General features: G+C 42.8%; 1 protein-coding gene across 1 annotated transcript; it reads right to left on the minus strand.

The window, feature by feature from the left end:
- Window positions 1-8901: 8901 nt before the first annotated feature.
- LCNL1 (lipocalin like 1) lies at window positions 8902-14869 on the minus strand. The gene is made up of 7 exons (XM_044661228.1): window positions 14703-14869; window positions 13644-13783; window positions 11451-11524; window positions 10949-11059; window positions 10214-10315; window positions 9794-9819; window positions 8902-9061 (listed from the first exon to the last, which is right to left on the minus strand). Exons 1-7 carry the CDS (start codon window positions 14799-14801, stop codon window positions 9059-9061), a joined length of 555 nt encoding a protein of 184 aa, XP_044517163.1. The 5' UTR covers window positions 14802-14869; the 3' UTR covers window positions 8902-9058.
- Window positions 14870-15499: the final 630 nt, after the last annotated feature.

Consider the following 15499-nt stretch of genomic DNA (forward strand, 5'->3'; position numbering starts at 1 on the left):
GTGGATTGAGAGCCAGACCCAGAGATGGGAGGTCCTGGGTTCAAATATGGTTTCAGACACTTCCTAGCTGTGTGACCCTGGGCAAGTCACTTAACCCCCATTGCCTAGCCCTTATCACTCTTCTGTCTTAGAACCTATACACAGTATTGATCCTAAGACAGAAGGTAAGGGTTAAAAGAAAATAACAATAAAGGTGTATCCCTTTCCCTTAATGATTTGGAATATTCCATATGATTTCTTCTTTTGAAAATGGCCTGTTCATGTCCTTGGGCATTAAGCTTATTTGGAAATGGTTCTTCCTCTTATAAATTTGAATAAGTTCAGTCCTTATATATCTTAGTATCTTAGCTATAAGATCTTTATTAGAGAAACTTATAGCAAAGTTCTCTCCCACCAGACATTTCTTTCTCTTCTCATTTTAACTGTATTAAACTTGTTTGTGCAAAACCTTTTCAATTTTATGATTATAACTATTAATTTTGTCTTCTGTGATTCTTTATTGCTTGTTTAGTCATCATCTCTTTCTTAGCCATAGATCAGAAGGTGATTTCTTACTTTCTCCTTTACTTTGCTTAAGTTGCCATCTTTTATGCCTAAATCATACATTTGTTTAGAGTTTATTTTGATATATTATGAGATGTTGGTCTATAACTATTTTTTTCCCCAAACTGCTTTCCATTTTTCCTAGCAGTTTTTATCTGAATGTGAACCCTTATCTCAATAACTGGAGGTCTTTAGGAAAATGGAATACAATGTTTATTTGCTTCTGGACATAATCTGTTGAATTGAACAACTATTTGTTTTTGTTGCTCAGCCCTTTTCAGATTGGATTCTTCATGACCCTATTTGGAGTTTTCTTAACAGAGATATTGGAATAGGTAGCCATTTTCTTCTCTAGTTGATTTTATAGATGAGGAAACTGAGGCAAGCAGGGTTTAGTGGCTTGCCCAAGGGTCACATGACTAGTAAGTATCTGAAGTTGGATTTGAACTCGGGAAGATAAATCTTCCTGATGCCAAGTCCTGCACACTGGGCCACTTAACTGTCTTCCTTTTCTTTTCTTTAAAAAAATTTTTTAATTTACTTTTTACAATAAAATTCCCAGGATCTTCCTTCCTCCCCTCTCCATAGTAGAAAAGGCATCATTTGACCAAATATATATATATATATATAAAACTATATCTTGCTTGTTTCTATTTGTGAGTTCTTTCTCTGAAGGTGGAGACATACACAAATTATTATTCAAACAATATTTCTGTTGCTGTATATAATGTTCTCATGGGTCTGCTCATTTTACTCTTCATAATTTCATGTAGGCCTTTCCATGTTTTAAAAAAAAAAAAATTATCCCAGGGGGCAGCTGGGTGGTTCAGTGGATGGAAAGCCAGGCCTAGAAATGGAAGGTTCTAGGTTCAAATCTGGCCTCAGACACTTCCTAGCTGTATGACCCTGGGCAAGTCACTTGACCCCCATTGCCTAGCCCTTACCACTCTTCTGTGGTATCCCAGTATTGATTCTAAGATGGAAGGTAAGGGTTTAAACTTTAAACAAAAGTTATCCTGTTCATCATTTCTTCCTGCACAGTAATATTGCATCACAATCATATGCTACAACTTGTTTAGCCCATTGATGGGCATACCTTCAGTTTCCAGTTCTTTGCCACACCAAGAGAGCTGCTATAAATATTTTAGAATACATGGGTTCTTTTCCTTTTTCCCTAATCACCTTAGGAAATAAGCCTAATAGTGATATTGCTGGGTCAAAAAGTATACAGTTTTATAACTCTTTGGGCGTAATTTCATAATTCCTAGCTGCCTTTCTATTTTGTAACCAATATCAAATGGTTCTGATGATTAATATTCTGCAGTAGAGTTTGTTATAGAATAGGCACCATTTTTGTGGGTTTTTTTCCTCATTATTTCCCTTGAGATTTTTTACTTTTAGCTCTTACATATGAATTCATTTTTATTTTTTCTAACTATGAAATATTACCATTTCTTCCTTGCCTGTCATTGGCCCCCTCCCCCAGCCCCAACTTTCATCTGAACCTATTCTCTTACCTGCCGGAGGTCTCCAGTCATTCAGAGCCTTATGGGTCCCCCAGACCCTCCAGGCCTCATCATGACACCAGATTTCCTGTTTGGCCTGGACATCACAATTAGTCACTTCAGTGTCTCTTCAGTGATCACACCCCCTACCCTAGATTTCTCACATTGCTTACTATAGCAGTCCTCCTCCTCCAGTGAGACTGAGTCAGAATTGGGGAACTGCCTCAGAGACTTCACCTGCTGGTATAAGGACAGGGTAGGGTGCAAGAAATCAGGGAGACCTGGAGTTACTTTATTTTGCTCATATACATCTTTTTCTGCTTCTCTGTATTGATCATAGTCATCGTTTCTTTCAGCCCAGGAATAGCGAGTCTAAGTGGCCTTAGATGCTGGGACAGGATGACCTCTAGGGCCTCTTTAGGTTCTAAATCCTCCCTTGCCTCAATTTCCTCATCTTTTTCCTTTCTTTCTTTTTTTAATAGGCAATGGGGGTCAAGTGACTTGCCCAGGGTCACACAGCTGGGAAGTGTCTAAGGTCAGATTTGATCCTAGGACTTCTGGTCTCTAGGCCTGTCTCTCAATCCACTGAGCTACCCAGCTGACCCCTCCTCATCTTTTTTCTTCTTTAACTCCAGACAGGACATTCGTAGTTTCCTTATCTCCCCTCTGACCCAATTCTCTCCTAGATCTCCGAAGACCAGATCGTGGCACCAGACTGACCATCTTGCAGTAGTGAGGACAGCCAGCTCCCTTCACCCCCTGCAGGGAAAGAGAAAAGCCAAGAACCTTATCTCCAGACAGTTCAACTTGACAAAAGGGAGCTGGGCTTGAGTGTAGGACACTTTGAAAGGCCTGGAGTTTAAAAGACAATGACCCACTGGAGGCCTGGAATCTATTTAAACAGCCCCAGTTGAAAGCCAGGCTAAATGTGTAAATGTGTGCCCAGGAGCAAAAACCCCAGGTGTGTGGAAAAAACCCAGTCTGGCCAAGAAGAGCTGACCCAGAAGCCAGGGCCTGGGAGAAACGGCCATCCCCCTTAAGAGGAGCCATTTGAAAGCTACTAACAAGAAAAAAAATTAAATAGGAAGACTAGATGCTGGGGAGTATGGATGGGGTAGCCCAGTGGATAGAGTAATGGACACGGAGTCAGGGAAAGCTTGTGCTGGCTCCGACAATCCCTAGCTGTGTGACCTCGGGCAGATCACCTAACTTCTCCATTTCCTCATCTATGAAATGGGAATAATCGTACCACCTGCACCCATGCTTGTTTTGAGGATCAAATGAAATCATATTTGTAAAGTACTTTGTAAACCTTAAAGCACCATATAAATGCTATTATTATTATTGACGAGGAGACACAGAGAGAGGAATAAATTTATTTCTTCAGTTTTTTCTGTTGATAATAAAGTGGTTCTAGATCAAACCATGTTAACTGCTCAGAATGTTCTAGAAAACTCTGCAAGGGAGGGAGGGAAGGGTAGATTGCATCACTAGGATTAGTTGGCATCTAACTGAAAGCCCTGAAGATATCCAGTTGTGAAACTGGGAAAGTGTTGGCCAAAATGCCTGCAGCCCCTTTACAAGATCTGGGATCAGAGTTATTTTATTATTAATGTATTTACACTTTTAATTGGGGGGAGGGGCAGCTGGGTGGCTCAGTGGATTGAGAGTCAGGCCTAGAGACAGGAGGTCCTAGGTTCAAACCCGGCCTCAGACACTTTCCCAGCTGTGTGACCCTGGGCAAGTCACATGACTCCCATTGCCCACCCTTACCATTCTTCCACCTAGGAGCCAATACACAGAAGTTAAGGGTTTAAAAAAAAATCTAATTGAGAAATCTTTATTTATTTATTTATTTAATTAAGACTATTTTTCCATGGCTATATGATTCATGTTCTTTCCCTCCCCTCCTCTCACCCCCTTCCTGTAGCCAAAGAGCAATTCCACTGGGTTTTACATGTGTCATTGATCAAGACCTATTTCCATATTATTAATATTTGCATTAGGGTAATCACTTGGGGTCTACATCCCCAATCATGTCCCCATCGACCCATGTGATCAAGCTTTTCTCCTGTGTTTCTATTTCTACAGTTCTTTTTTTTTTTTTTTTTTTTTTTTTAACCCTCACCTTCCATCTTGACTCCAAGGAAGAAGAGTGGTAAGGGTAGGCAATGGGGGTTAAGTGACTTACCCAGAGTCACACAGCTGGGAAGTTTCTGAGGCCAGATTTCAAACTAGGACCTCCTGTCTCTAGGCCTGGCTCTCAAACCACTGAGCCACCCAGAGCTGCCCCCTTCTACAGTTCTTTTGATCAGTTATTTCAGAGGAAAGATTCATTCATTCATTCTTGGAGGCATCAGCCTTGGTTGGTGGGATATATACTGAGCTGAACATATGCTAATGTTTCTCTACCTGGGTCTTGGATTATTTTACACACATACATGCACATACACACATGTGTATATATATATATAATATATTCTTAATATTTTGTTTTCCCAATCACATTTAATAATTTTAATATACATTTTCCAAGATTATAAGATCCAAATTATCTCCCTCCCTCCTTCCTAAGATGGTAAGCAATGGTTGGGTTATAACAGAGTCTGCAGCCAAGCCTGATCCAGGGGGCAGACCCTACAGAAATGGGGGGAACAGCTTGTCCCTTACGGTTCCTAGGACCTGGCAGTGGCTTGTCCCGCCTCCTCTGTGCCTCTGTGTCACCTGCCTAGCAAAAGAAAACAGCATTTTCACGGGGAGTTAAGCCAGTCTAGTGGCCTTCTGAGAAGATGGGGGATGGCAAATGCTAGTTGAGTCAAACCACCCCATCATGCTGTGCTCCTTCTCCCCAGCCACCATGGACAGCAATAACCCTGGTGGAATGGTGACCTGACAAGCGGCCACCTCAGCAGGCAAAGCTTTTGAAGACCTAGAAAAGGAAATTCCTCCCTCCACCTTTTTTTATCATTATACTTTAAGAACCATGGAACCTCTCCATCTGACTGGCCGCTGGAGCTTCCTCTGTGTGTGTGACTTCCTCCTATTAGAATTTGAGCACAAAAAAAGTCACTCTTTTCTATTTATATCTCCGACTTGACACAATGCTTCGAAAATATTAAGTGCTTAATAAATGTTCCCTCTTTTCTCTATTCCTTCATTCACAAAGACCACTTTTCTGTCAAGATGCTGCACACTTGACGCCCAGGAGGCAGTCTATATTGGGCAGAAGCCTCAGTGGGAGGTAATATTTATTGTCGAGGATTCTCAGCTCCCTACAAACCCTGTGACTGTGAGGCGTTCAATAGTCTGCCCAGGGCGCAGTTGCCATTGAGGGAGTTCCAGGAAACACCAAAGAGCCTTTCCTGGATTGAGGGAGAGCCAGGCTAGGCCAGAGTTGTGTGGGGGAACTAGCCCTCTTGGACCCAGGCCAATGGCATCATCATCCCTCCTGTGCCTTCCTCCAAAGAGGTCCCAAACAAATGTGAACAAACAGTTCCTGGGACCCAGCAGGGAACAGTCCTGGGTGAAAGATGCTAGCACGGGCTTCTAGGTGCCACTGGAGAAGTACCCTGACCAGGCTAGTCCCTTCTTCCCTCTGTCTTTCATCTCCCAAGACATGATTCTAGGATAGTCTGAGCTAGTGCTGCCATCTTGTGGACACTGCTGGAACTACACTTTTCCTAACACCCAGAGCTGCCCGCCAGCGGGAGCCAAGAGGGAAGGGCTGGGTCCTGGAGCGCCTGTCTATGAGGCCCACAGAATCTGATCAACACCAGCCACTCCTCACAACCCAAGGAACCTGCTGCTGCTGCCCAAGCTCATAGCTGGCAGCTATGCTGGGTACCTACGCCAGGGGAAGGGAAGAAGGACTGTTCAAACATAATACTTCATGATGATTTAAAAAACAGACAAACAAAAAGCCCTTCGCTTTCTTTCTGTCTTAGAATCGACTTAAAGGGCCAAGAGGTGGGAGGTCCTGGGTTCAAATTTGACCTCAGACACTTCATAGCTGTGTAACTGGGCAAGTCACTCAAGCCCCATTGCCTAGTCTTTACTGCTCTTTTGCCTTGGAACTAGTCAATACACAGTATTGATTCTAAGACCCGAAGGTAAGGGTTAAGTATATATTAAATATATATAAATTTAATTTAACTTATAATTAATAATGATAACAATACAACTAACAATAAATAAAAACAATAAATTATATTTAAATAATAAGTAAAAATAGATTAAATTTAAATAAAATATTTAAATATATATATAAAGAAATCAATACTAAGTATCAGTTCCAAGGCAGAAGAGTGGAAAGGACTAGGCAACTGGGGTCAAGTGACTTGTCCAGGGCCACATAGCTGGGAAGTATCTGAGGTCATATTTGAACCCATGCCTACCCAGTTCCAGACCTGCTTCTCTATCCACTGAGCCACCTAGCTACCCCTAATGATAATTTAAAAAAAAAAAAAATTACATCTTTGTCTTTTTCCAGGGACTTTCTCATCTTTCGAAAGGTATGGGGGTGGGGAGGAAGAGGGAACAGTCTCCCTTATAACAAAGAAATATAGTTAACATAGCAACAGATTTAATATTTAAAGAATATTACTTATTATTAAGTATATATTAATATAGGATGGAGAAATGGAAACATGAAAGACATAATCTATACATACATATCTGTTTGCTGGATGATGCTTTCTATAATGTGGGGAGGAGAAGGAGGGGCTGAGATACCTATTAATTCTATTAGTAAAAAAATTTTTTAAGAAATGAATACAAAGAAAACAAAGCAACACACTAGCCAGTTCTGATAATGCTTGATTCCATAACTGTAGTCTATCACCTCACTCCGAGGAGCAGGAAGCATTTTACCACCAGTTCCCTCAGGTTACAACCAATCATTATTCTGATCTAGAATTCTTTTTTTTTTTTTTTAACCCTTATCTTCTGTCTTAGAATCACTACTGTGTATTGGTTCTAAGGCAGAAGAGTGATAAGGGTTAGGCAATGGGGGTTAAGTGACTCGCTCAGGGTCACACAGCTAGGAAGTGTCTGAGACCATATTTGAACCCAGGACCTCCCATCTTTGGGCCTGGCTCTCAATCCACTGAGCCACCCACCTAGCTGCCCCCCCCCCCATCCCATTTCCAATAAATGGCCTCATTCTCCACCTCAACCCCCCAAAGCCTACAGTTCATCCATATGGTCAGGGCTTGGTCTTCTTCCCTTCCTTCTCTTATTGACCATCTGAAGGGCTGATTAGTTTGTCCTACAACTGAACCAGATTTATTTCCTGGCTTTGCCTAAGCTGGTCCTGGAAATGGGGCTGTGTATATGTGTGTAGGGGGCCTCTAAAGACAGTACGTTTTCATCCACAGTGACCATGTCTCAGCCAGTTCCCATCATAGGCCCTGCCAGACCCTAGGCTCCTAATCTTTCCTGGCTAGTCACTTAGATTTTCTAAGCTCCAAACCAACTATTTCCAATTTCCTGGGCCAAATCTGTTCTTGTTGTTTAGTCATTTTCAGTCCTCTCTGACTCTCTGTGACACATTTGGGGTTTTCTTGGCAAAGACACTGGAGTAGTTTGCCATTTCCTTTTCCAGTTCATTTTACAGATGAGGAACTAAGGCAAACAGGGTTAAGTCCAGTTATTCCAGTAAGTCACATAGCTAGTAACTGTCTGAGGCAGGATTTGAACTCAGGAAAATGAGTCTGCCTGGTGCTCTAGCCATTATGCCACCAAGTTGCCCCCAAAACAACTAACCCTAACTAGCCCCACCCAACCCCACACAGGGTTCAGGCAGTCACCTGTCCATTTTATTTTTAAATAAATTTTTATTGATATCTTTTGTTTTTTTTTTTATAATCATGATTTCTTCTTTATTCTTTCCCTCTCTTCTTATCTGAAGAGCCATCTCCCTAACAAAGATTTTTTTTTTTAAGGAGGAAGAATTTTTAAAAATCATCAAAGCAGATCAATACACTGGAAAAATATTATATGTAGTATTCCCTCTGCAAAAGGGCACATTTTCTCATCTCTTCTTTGGGGCCAAGCTTATTTTTAGGGAATTTTTAAAGCTCACTTATTTTTAAAACCCTTAACTTCCGTGTATTGGCTCCTAGGTGGAAGAGTGGTAAGGGTAAGCAATGAGGGTCAAGTGACTTGCCCAGGGTCACACAGCTGGGAAGTGTCTGAGGCCAAATTTGAACCTAGGACCTCCCATCTCTAGGCCTGACTCTCAATCCACTGGGCTACCCAGTTGCCCCCTTAATGTTCACTTTTGATTATTTTGTGGTATAGTTGTTCATTCTACTTATAGTGTTGTAGTTGTACATATCTTTTCCAGGTTCTGCTTACTTCATTTTGCTTATATAAATCTTTTTCTGTTTCTCTGTATTGATCATAGTCATTGTTTCTTTCAACCCAGAAATAACGCGTCATCAAATGTCCATTTTAGGTCCCGTCTCCTCAGTCTGTGCCCAAAGGATTATCCTTCTACTTTTTCTTTACCTTCAATGAAACCCAACTCAGATGTACCCTCTGTGAATAATGACCTCAGTCCTCACACCTCACAAAGCAGAACTCCATCTCTTTACCCTGTTCCCATTGAGACACAGCTGCTTTCCGAGCAAAGTGCTTGTCTCCTTTCCTCAGATGAGGAGAGAGCATCAGAATATGGGTTCAGAGTGGGTTTAAGAAGTGTGTTCATGTGTTTGTTGGGAGGGTTGAGGGGAGCATGGTTCCACAGACTCAGTCATTCATCTAGAATCACATCATCGCTTTCCCTTTCTCAAATCCTCTTCATGTATCCTCCCTCCATCCCCAATTCCCAATAAATTCAAGTACTCCAGGATTTTCACAGCATCAGTTTATTTGGGTGGTAAGGAAGATTCTGGAGGCAAAAGAAAAAAGTCTCAGCCTGGGGCAATGCAAGGGTGGGGAGAAAGTGGGCAAGTAGGAGGGTGACTGAGGAAGCTTCAGCCAAACTCCAACAGAGGCCATGTTGGTTGTCACTGAAAAGGAGAGCCAATGGACTGTTGAATTTTCCTTCCGAATTCCATTTGTTTTGGTACCTCCCCCAACCCCTTCTCCATCATGGTGCTCCACTACCCAGGTTCTGTTCCCCTGTTTCCTCCAACTGGACCTCAGTTCTCTTAATCCCTCCTAGGATAACTTTCTGTCTCCCAAGACAACCAAGAGGCAATCTAATCAACTAGCAACCATCTTGGATATATAGGAGATCATGCCCGAAAGGACAAAAAATGTTAGTTAGAAGGGACCCGTAGACAGACTATTTTGTCTAACTCTCTAATTTTGCAAATAAGGAAACTGAGGCTTCGAGAAGGACCTAACACTTGCTTAAACTCACATGGATAATCTTAGAGTCCAGATCTGAACCCATATCTTCTGAATCCTACTTTCTCTAGCCACATTCTGATCATTATGCTCAAGCTGGAAGGACCTCAGAGGCCATCTCATATTTCATCCCCTCATATTTCAAGTGAGGAAAATGAAGGCCCAGTGAGGTTAAGTATGGCAAAGGTAGTAAGTAATAATGTCAGAGGCAGGATTTGAACAGAGGCCTTCTGATTTCAGAGTTAGCACCCTTTCCATTATACCATGCTGCTTTCCTGTTTGTTAACTCTCTGCACTGGTACCCCACAAGGACCACCTCATATTCCTGCTCTAGAGGTGCCAGTGGCCCCAGTGAAATAGATGGAAGCTTACACAATGGTCATGCTTACCTTGGGGAGGGCCTTGCTACACTCATCTGTAGGAAAAAGAGAATGGAAAGTTAGGGGCTGCCAAGTTCAACGGGAAGACTGACCAGCCCAGAGAGTGGAAGAGGAACTTGCCAACACTCACATAGGTTGTAAGTGGCAAAGGTGGCTCTAGAACACTAGTCTCCTGACTCCCAGGCCAAGGCTCCATGCTATCAAGTTTGAAATGTCACTATTTCATTTCATTTCCCTGCCTTAGGGCCTCTGTCAGTAGTGGATGATGGGATAAAAAAGGATCAGAGACCTGAGCTTGTACCTTTTCCTTTTTCTCTGCAGGCTATCCAGAACTGAAGGTAGAACTAGAGAGGGGGCCAGTGTGGTGGTGAGGAACCTACTGATTTAGGGAAGGTGGCACCCTAGCTGGGGTGGTAGTGAGGACCCTACCTGATTTAGGGAAGATGGCACCCTGGCTGGGGTTCAGGTTTACTTTGGGTGCCAACATCTGCATCTTTTGTGCACCTTCAGCAAAGAGTTCTGGAGCTCGGCCTGTAGAAGAAAGGCATGAGTGGGAAAGGAAAAAAGTGAGTAGGTGGACATAAGTGAGTGAGTAAAGGGAGATAGAGCGGGCTAAATGGAACAGGAAGGTTTTATAGGTGGGTAAATGGGGAGAAAACAGATTATCGAGAGAGATATAGATAAGTGAGTGAGTAAAGAATGGCCACAGAAAGGGGAACACAGGGAGGTTAATGGGATTTGTTAGTTGAATGGAAGGCCCCGGGTGGATTCATGTGGGATACATGTGGTTGAGTGGAAGGGCTCAGGTAGATAAGTGGGAGGATATAGCTCAGGTGAGTAGGAGTCCACAGGTAAATAAGCAAAGGGAGGAGGAACACAGACGGGGAGCAGTTGGGCGTCTGGGAAAAAACAGGCAGGTGGCTAGGAAGATGCTGGCAGGTGAATGAGAAGAAGCTGGTGGAGAGAACCAGTTGTACCAACATCCCTTAGCTATAGTACAAAAGAAAAAGTTTTAGACAGAGATTTAGAGATGAGAATGGAAAAAGGGATAAAATTGAGCATTGAAATGAAGATGGAGTTAAAGACAGGAATAGGGATGGAAATAGGGAATGAGGATGGAAAGGAGACTGAAAGGGAGGAGACTAGTAGCAAGATTATACATACAGTACAATTGGAGCATGACTTTTTGAACACCGCCTTTGTTCATCTTAACCCACAGAATGGCAAAATGCTTGTAGTCCGTGTTCACCACTCGGATGTCCTCTTGGCCCATTCCTGGGGAGAAAGGGAAGACACCTGCTACTCCCACAAACTGAACTCCCAACCCCAGAGTCTTCTACACCGTCTGATTCGACTTCCTACTCCTGGCTTAAAAGGGGGCGGAAAACCAACCAAACCACTTGAAAGGCCTGCACGAGGAGATTCTTCCTCTCAACCATACCCACCCACAGAGAAAATCACTCCACAGATCTCGTTTCCTAATACAATGCCCGATACGCGTTACTTTCAGGAAGGTCTTCCTGATGTCTAACCTCCACGCTTCCTGCTTCAGTGTTTTGTCCCCAAGTGAAAAATGGCCCTTTCCCAGAGCAGGGACTTTTGCTTTCTCCTTTTTAGACTCCTTCTACAAGTTTTCACTAAATAAGGTCACAGTCTCCGGCCTTACCTGGGTTGCTGAATTGTCCTGACATTGCACCCTTGATGAAGGTGGTATCCACTTTCTGGCACTTCCCATCAGGCCTGTAAAATCACCCACCCATCAGTCAGTCCCTTGGCCAAGACCCTTCCAATCTCATCAAAATTGCTTCTGATAATGGCAGAGATGGAAAACTTAAAAAGGAGTTTCAGAGGGACACATCTTCATGTTCCACAAGACACGAACCCCAAATGCCCCCACCCCATGCTTTCTGACAATTCATACTCTGCACGGCTTGTCCCTGATTAGTCACAGTTTTGTTAATCACTCCTTTAGCATCTATGTATATAACTTCTGTACCATATCTGACCCCGTCAGATATCACTCATGGCATCACATCATATCATATCTTGTCATATTATTTCATGTCATATCCTCCTCCACTACTCCTTAAATGAATACAGGTCTGCCTTACAGTTCATGTGATGGCAATACTCAACAAACTTATCGGTGTAACTCTAGACAATTCCCCTGTCCTCTCTCAGCCTTAGTTTTTTCATCAGTAAAATGGAGTTAATAATAACATCCTCCCCACAAGGTGGTTATGAGGTTCAAATAAGATAACATACAGAAAGCATACTGTAACCTTCAAGTGCCTGGCCAATATTAGTTGTTATTATCTTCATAGTTATTAATATCTGCCGTTGGCACATGTAGGTGGCACTTTGAGGACTGTTTTTATTCTGATTCAAAAACTTTCTTAAAGTCAACAACAATAGACACAGCAGAATCTCATGTTTTCTCCACCTGGAGATCGAGTGTCTGACTGTGAAGGTATGCTAGAAAATTCCTTGCAAAAACAATTCTTTTTTTTCTGTTTTTATTAAGGGTATTCTTGATGGAGCCATCTACATTCCAGACAATAGTATGTCAGGGCCACATATTTCAACTCTTAATTGTATCTTTATTTAGGCATTATTTGTGTGAGTGTATGTGTGTGTGTGTGTGTGTATGTTTGTGTGCATATGTGTGAGTGTGTGTTTTGGGTTTCAAAATAGATTGAAAACACAGAGCTTCTTTGGAGGAGGAAGAAAACATTTATAGAGCATCTACTATTGTCAGATACTAGATTAAGTGTTTTACAAATGTTATCTCATTTGAACTGCCCAACAACCATGGGAGGAAGGTGCTGTTATTATTCCCATTTTATAGTTGAGGAAACTGAGGCAGACAGAAATTAAGTGATTTGTCCAGGGTCACATGGTAAGTAGCTGAAGGTTGGATATGAACTCCTGTCTTCCTGGCCCAGAGCTCTCTCCACAGTGCCACCCTCTCTACCTCAGTGACCTGAATAACTGAATGGAAATGTTACTTGCTAGGGTTCTTCACTTGATTTTTGTCTGTGCCACTTCCAGAGTGGGCTTCATCAGCTCCTTAAAGACAGGAAGTCTTGTCTTTCTTATGTCCATTTTTTAACAAATATTTATTAAACTCTATCTTTGAGCTGACAGGGCAGCTAGGTGGCACAGTGGATATAGAGTGCCAGGCCGGGAGTCAAGAACACTCATTTTTCTGAGTTCAAATCTGGTCTCAGATACTTACTAGCTGTGTGACCCTGGGCAAGTCATTTAACCTTGTTTGCCTCAGTTTCCTCATCTATGAAATGAGCTGGAGAAGGAAATGCCAAATTCTTACAGTATCTTTGCCAAGAAAATCTCAAAAGGGCTCATGAAGAGTCAAAACATGATGAAACAAGAATAAAATGAGCCAGATACTGTATTGGGTGATGAGAAGGAGACAAAAAAAGAAACAATACCTGCCTTTAAGGAGCTTACATTGTAGTAGGCAGAGATCTGTAAGTATGAATTTTTGTGCTTGGGACAAGTGATATAAACCGAGCCTGGAGTAAGAAGGTAGGCAGGGAGAGGGGCCAGGCCTAGAGACCAGAAATCCTGGGTTCAAATGTGGCCTCAGACTCTTCCTAGCTATATGACCCTGGGCTAGTCACTTGACCTCCATTGCCTAGCCCTTACCACTCTTCTGCCTTGGAACCAGTACACGGTAATGATTTGAAGATGGAAGGTAAGAGTTAAAAAAAAAAAAAAAGGTAGGTAGAGAATGATCAACTGGGAAGTCAGTGGATCACAAAGGGGAATCTGCTTTAGGGAGGCTCAGCAACTGCTTAGATACCTCTAAAGACCCCGTTGCCTCCTTCCTACTCACATTGGGTAGCCGGTCTTGACAGACAAGTCTCCATTGGCCAGAGGAGTCACAAAACTGATTGGCATCTTCATATTGTCCTTCGAGGCCAAAAAGTCCTTGTCATCAGATGCTGCTGCAACCATATACCAGACACCCTGAAACTGGAGAGAAAAACTATACCCATAAAATTCAGGCTCAGAATCTTCTGGCATTTAAAATAAAATAAAGCCTGGGAGGTACTTTATAAACCCCCAAATGCTTTCTATCTTACTTGTCATTATCATTATTTTCTAGCTTCCTCACACCCCATGGTCAAAGCTAGGCTGTGTGCAATTCCAGGGTTCACATGTATGCCAGCACCTGGAAGGGGGAGAGCATAATCTCCAGGACAAGAAGCAGGATCTACACTAGGATGTAGCCTATCACTCAGCCTATCCTGGTGGTCACGCTCCATTGTCAAATATTATGTGAAGGGCAGCTAAGTGGCTCAGTGGATTGAAAACCAAACCTGGAGATGGGAGATCCTGGGTTCAAATTTGACCTCAGATACTTTCTAGCTGTGTGACCCTGGGCAAGCCACTTAACCCCCATTCCCTTGCCCTTACCACTCTTCTGCCTTGGAATCAATACTTGGCATTGATTCTAAGATAGATGGTAAGAGTTTTTAAAAAGTATACATGAAATTTATACAAGATAAATACATTAACATGAGATAATTTTGGGTGGGGGGTCACTAATTGCTAGGGACAGGAAGTAGCTAAAAAAAAGGGCTCCACATAGAAAGTTACAGTGGTTTGACTTATTACACCATGCTGTCTGAATCCAGCCTTGAAATTGGCCTAGATTGGAGAGGTCACTCTCCCCCTGCCTTAAGACTCAGTATCTGCTCTATTGCCATTATCATCCTAGTATAATTTAATTATTATAATAATCATCCTAGTCCTCCAAATTTCCCTACTCCACATCCAAGTAGGAATTACCACAAGGGACTTGAAGCCTTGCATGTCTTTTTCCTGATCCCTAAATTCCCAACCACTGGACCCAACAGCCATACTTACTCCCCTCTAAGGGGTTAGTTACCTTGCTGTTGTCAAAGTTGGCCTGAATAGGGACATCGGCTTGAACTGGAGAGCCCCAAAGAAGCCCCAGCAGGCATCCCAGAAGCACAGCCTTCATCATCTTTGGTGTTTGCTCAGCAGCAAATCGGGAGCCACTGAACCTTGGGAATGAGGTGTGGTGTTGTGCCCTCTGAGGCTACGGTATTTATCCCTTTGAGAAGACGCTGTGGGTGGGGGAAAGAAAGGAAGAGGGATCGATGCCCAAGGAGGACAGTGCCAACCAGTGTCTTCTGCCTGGCCTGGCTGATGGCCTGCATGAACCAGTGAAGTGTCTTAAAAACAGAACATACAGTCAATGAGAGGAATGTTTCCTCCTTGGATGGAGGAGCGGTAGAGAAGGTTGGGAGTGGGGCTGGGAAGAGGGAGCTCAGGTTTCAAGTTGGAGGGCTCCATTAGCCCTCTTATCTTCTCCCTGCCCAGGATTCACTTGGAACATCTACAGATCCCAGCCAGGGCTGAACTTCAATCTTTCTGGACTCATTGGGCTTCAGTCCCAGCCACTACTTAAGTTGATAATAAGTTAATATGTATTATATGTCAAGTACTCCATTATTTTCCAAAGCATTTGCCAACAGAGACCTCATGTCCTGCCCATAAGTAACCTGGAGGAAGGCCGAGTTGGCAGTATTGTCCTCCTTTTTCGGGTTGGAAAACTGAGTTGCAGAAAGGTGAATTAACGTGCAGGGAGCAGATGGGGAGGTGACTTTTGAGCCCATGAAAGGATGGAAAGGAAAATGACCAGGTCTTTCCAGAGTAGTT

This window comes from Gracilinanus agilis, chromosome 2 (genome assembly GCF_016433145.1).
Source record: "Gracilinanus agilis isolate LMUSP501 chromosome 2, AgileGrace, whole genome shotgun sequence".
NCBI classification, from domain to species: domain Eukaryota; kingdom Metazoa; phylum Chordata; class Mammalia; order Didelphimorphia; family Didelphidae; genus Gracilinanus; species Gracilinanus agilis.

Excerpts from the sequence above, each read along its gene's own strand:
- LCNL1 (XM_044661228.1), bottom strand. The coding sequence starts at position 14,801 with ATGATGAAGGCTGTGCTTCTGGGATGCCTGCTGGGGCTTCTTTGGGGC. Across the intron at positions 11,525-13,643 it reads GTCAAGACCGGCTACCCAAT|GCCTGATGGGAAGTGCCAGA; the intron begins GTGAGTAGGAAG and ends GTGATTTTACAG. Across the intron at positions 11,060-11,450 it reads AGGACAATTCAGCAACCCAG|GAATGGGCCAAGAGGACATC; the intron begins GTAAGGCCGGAG and ends CTTTCTCCCCAG.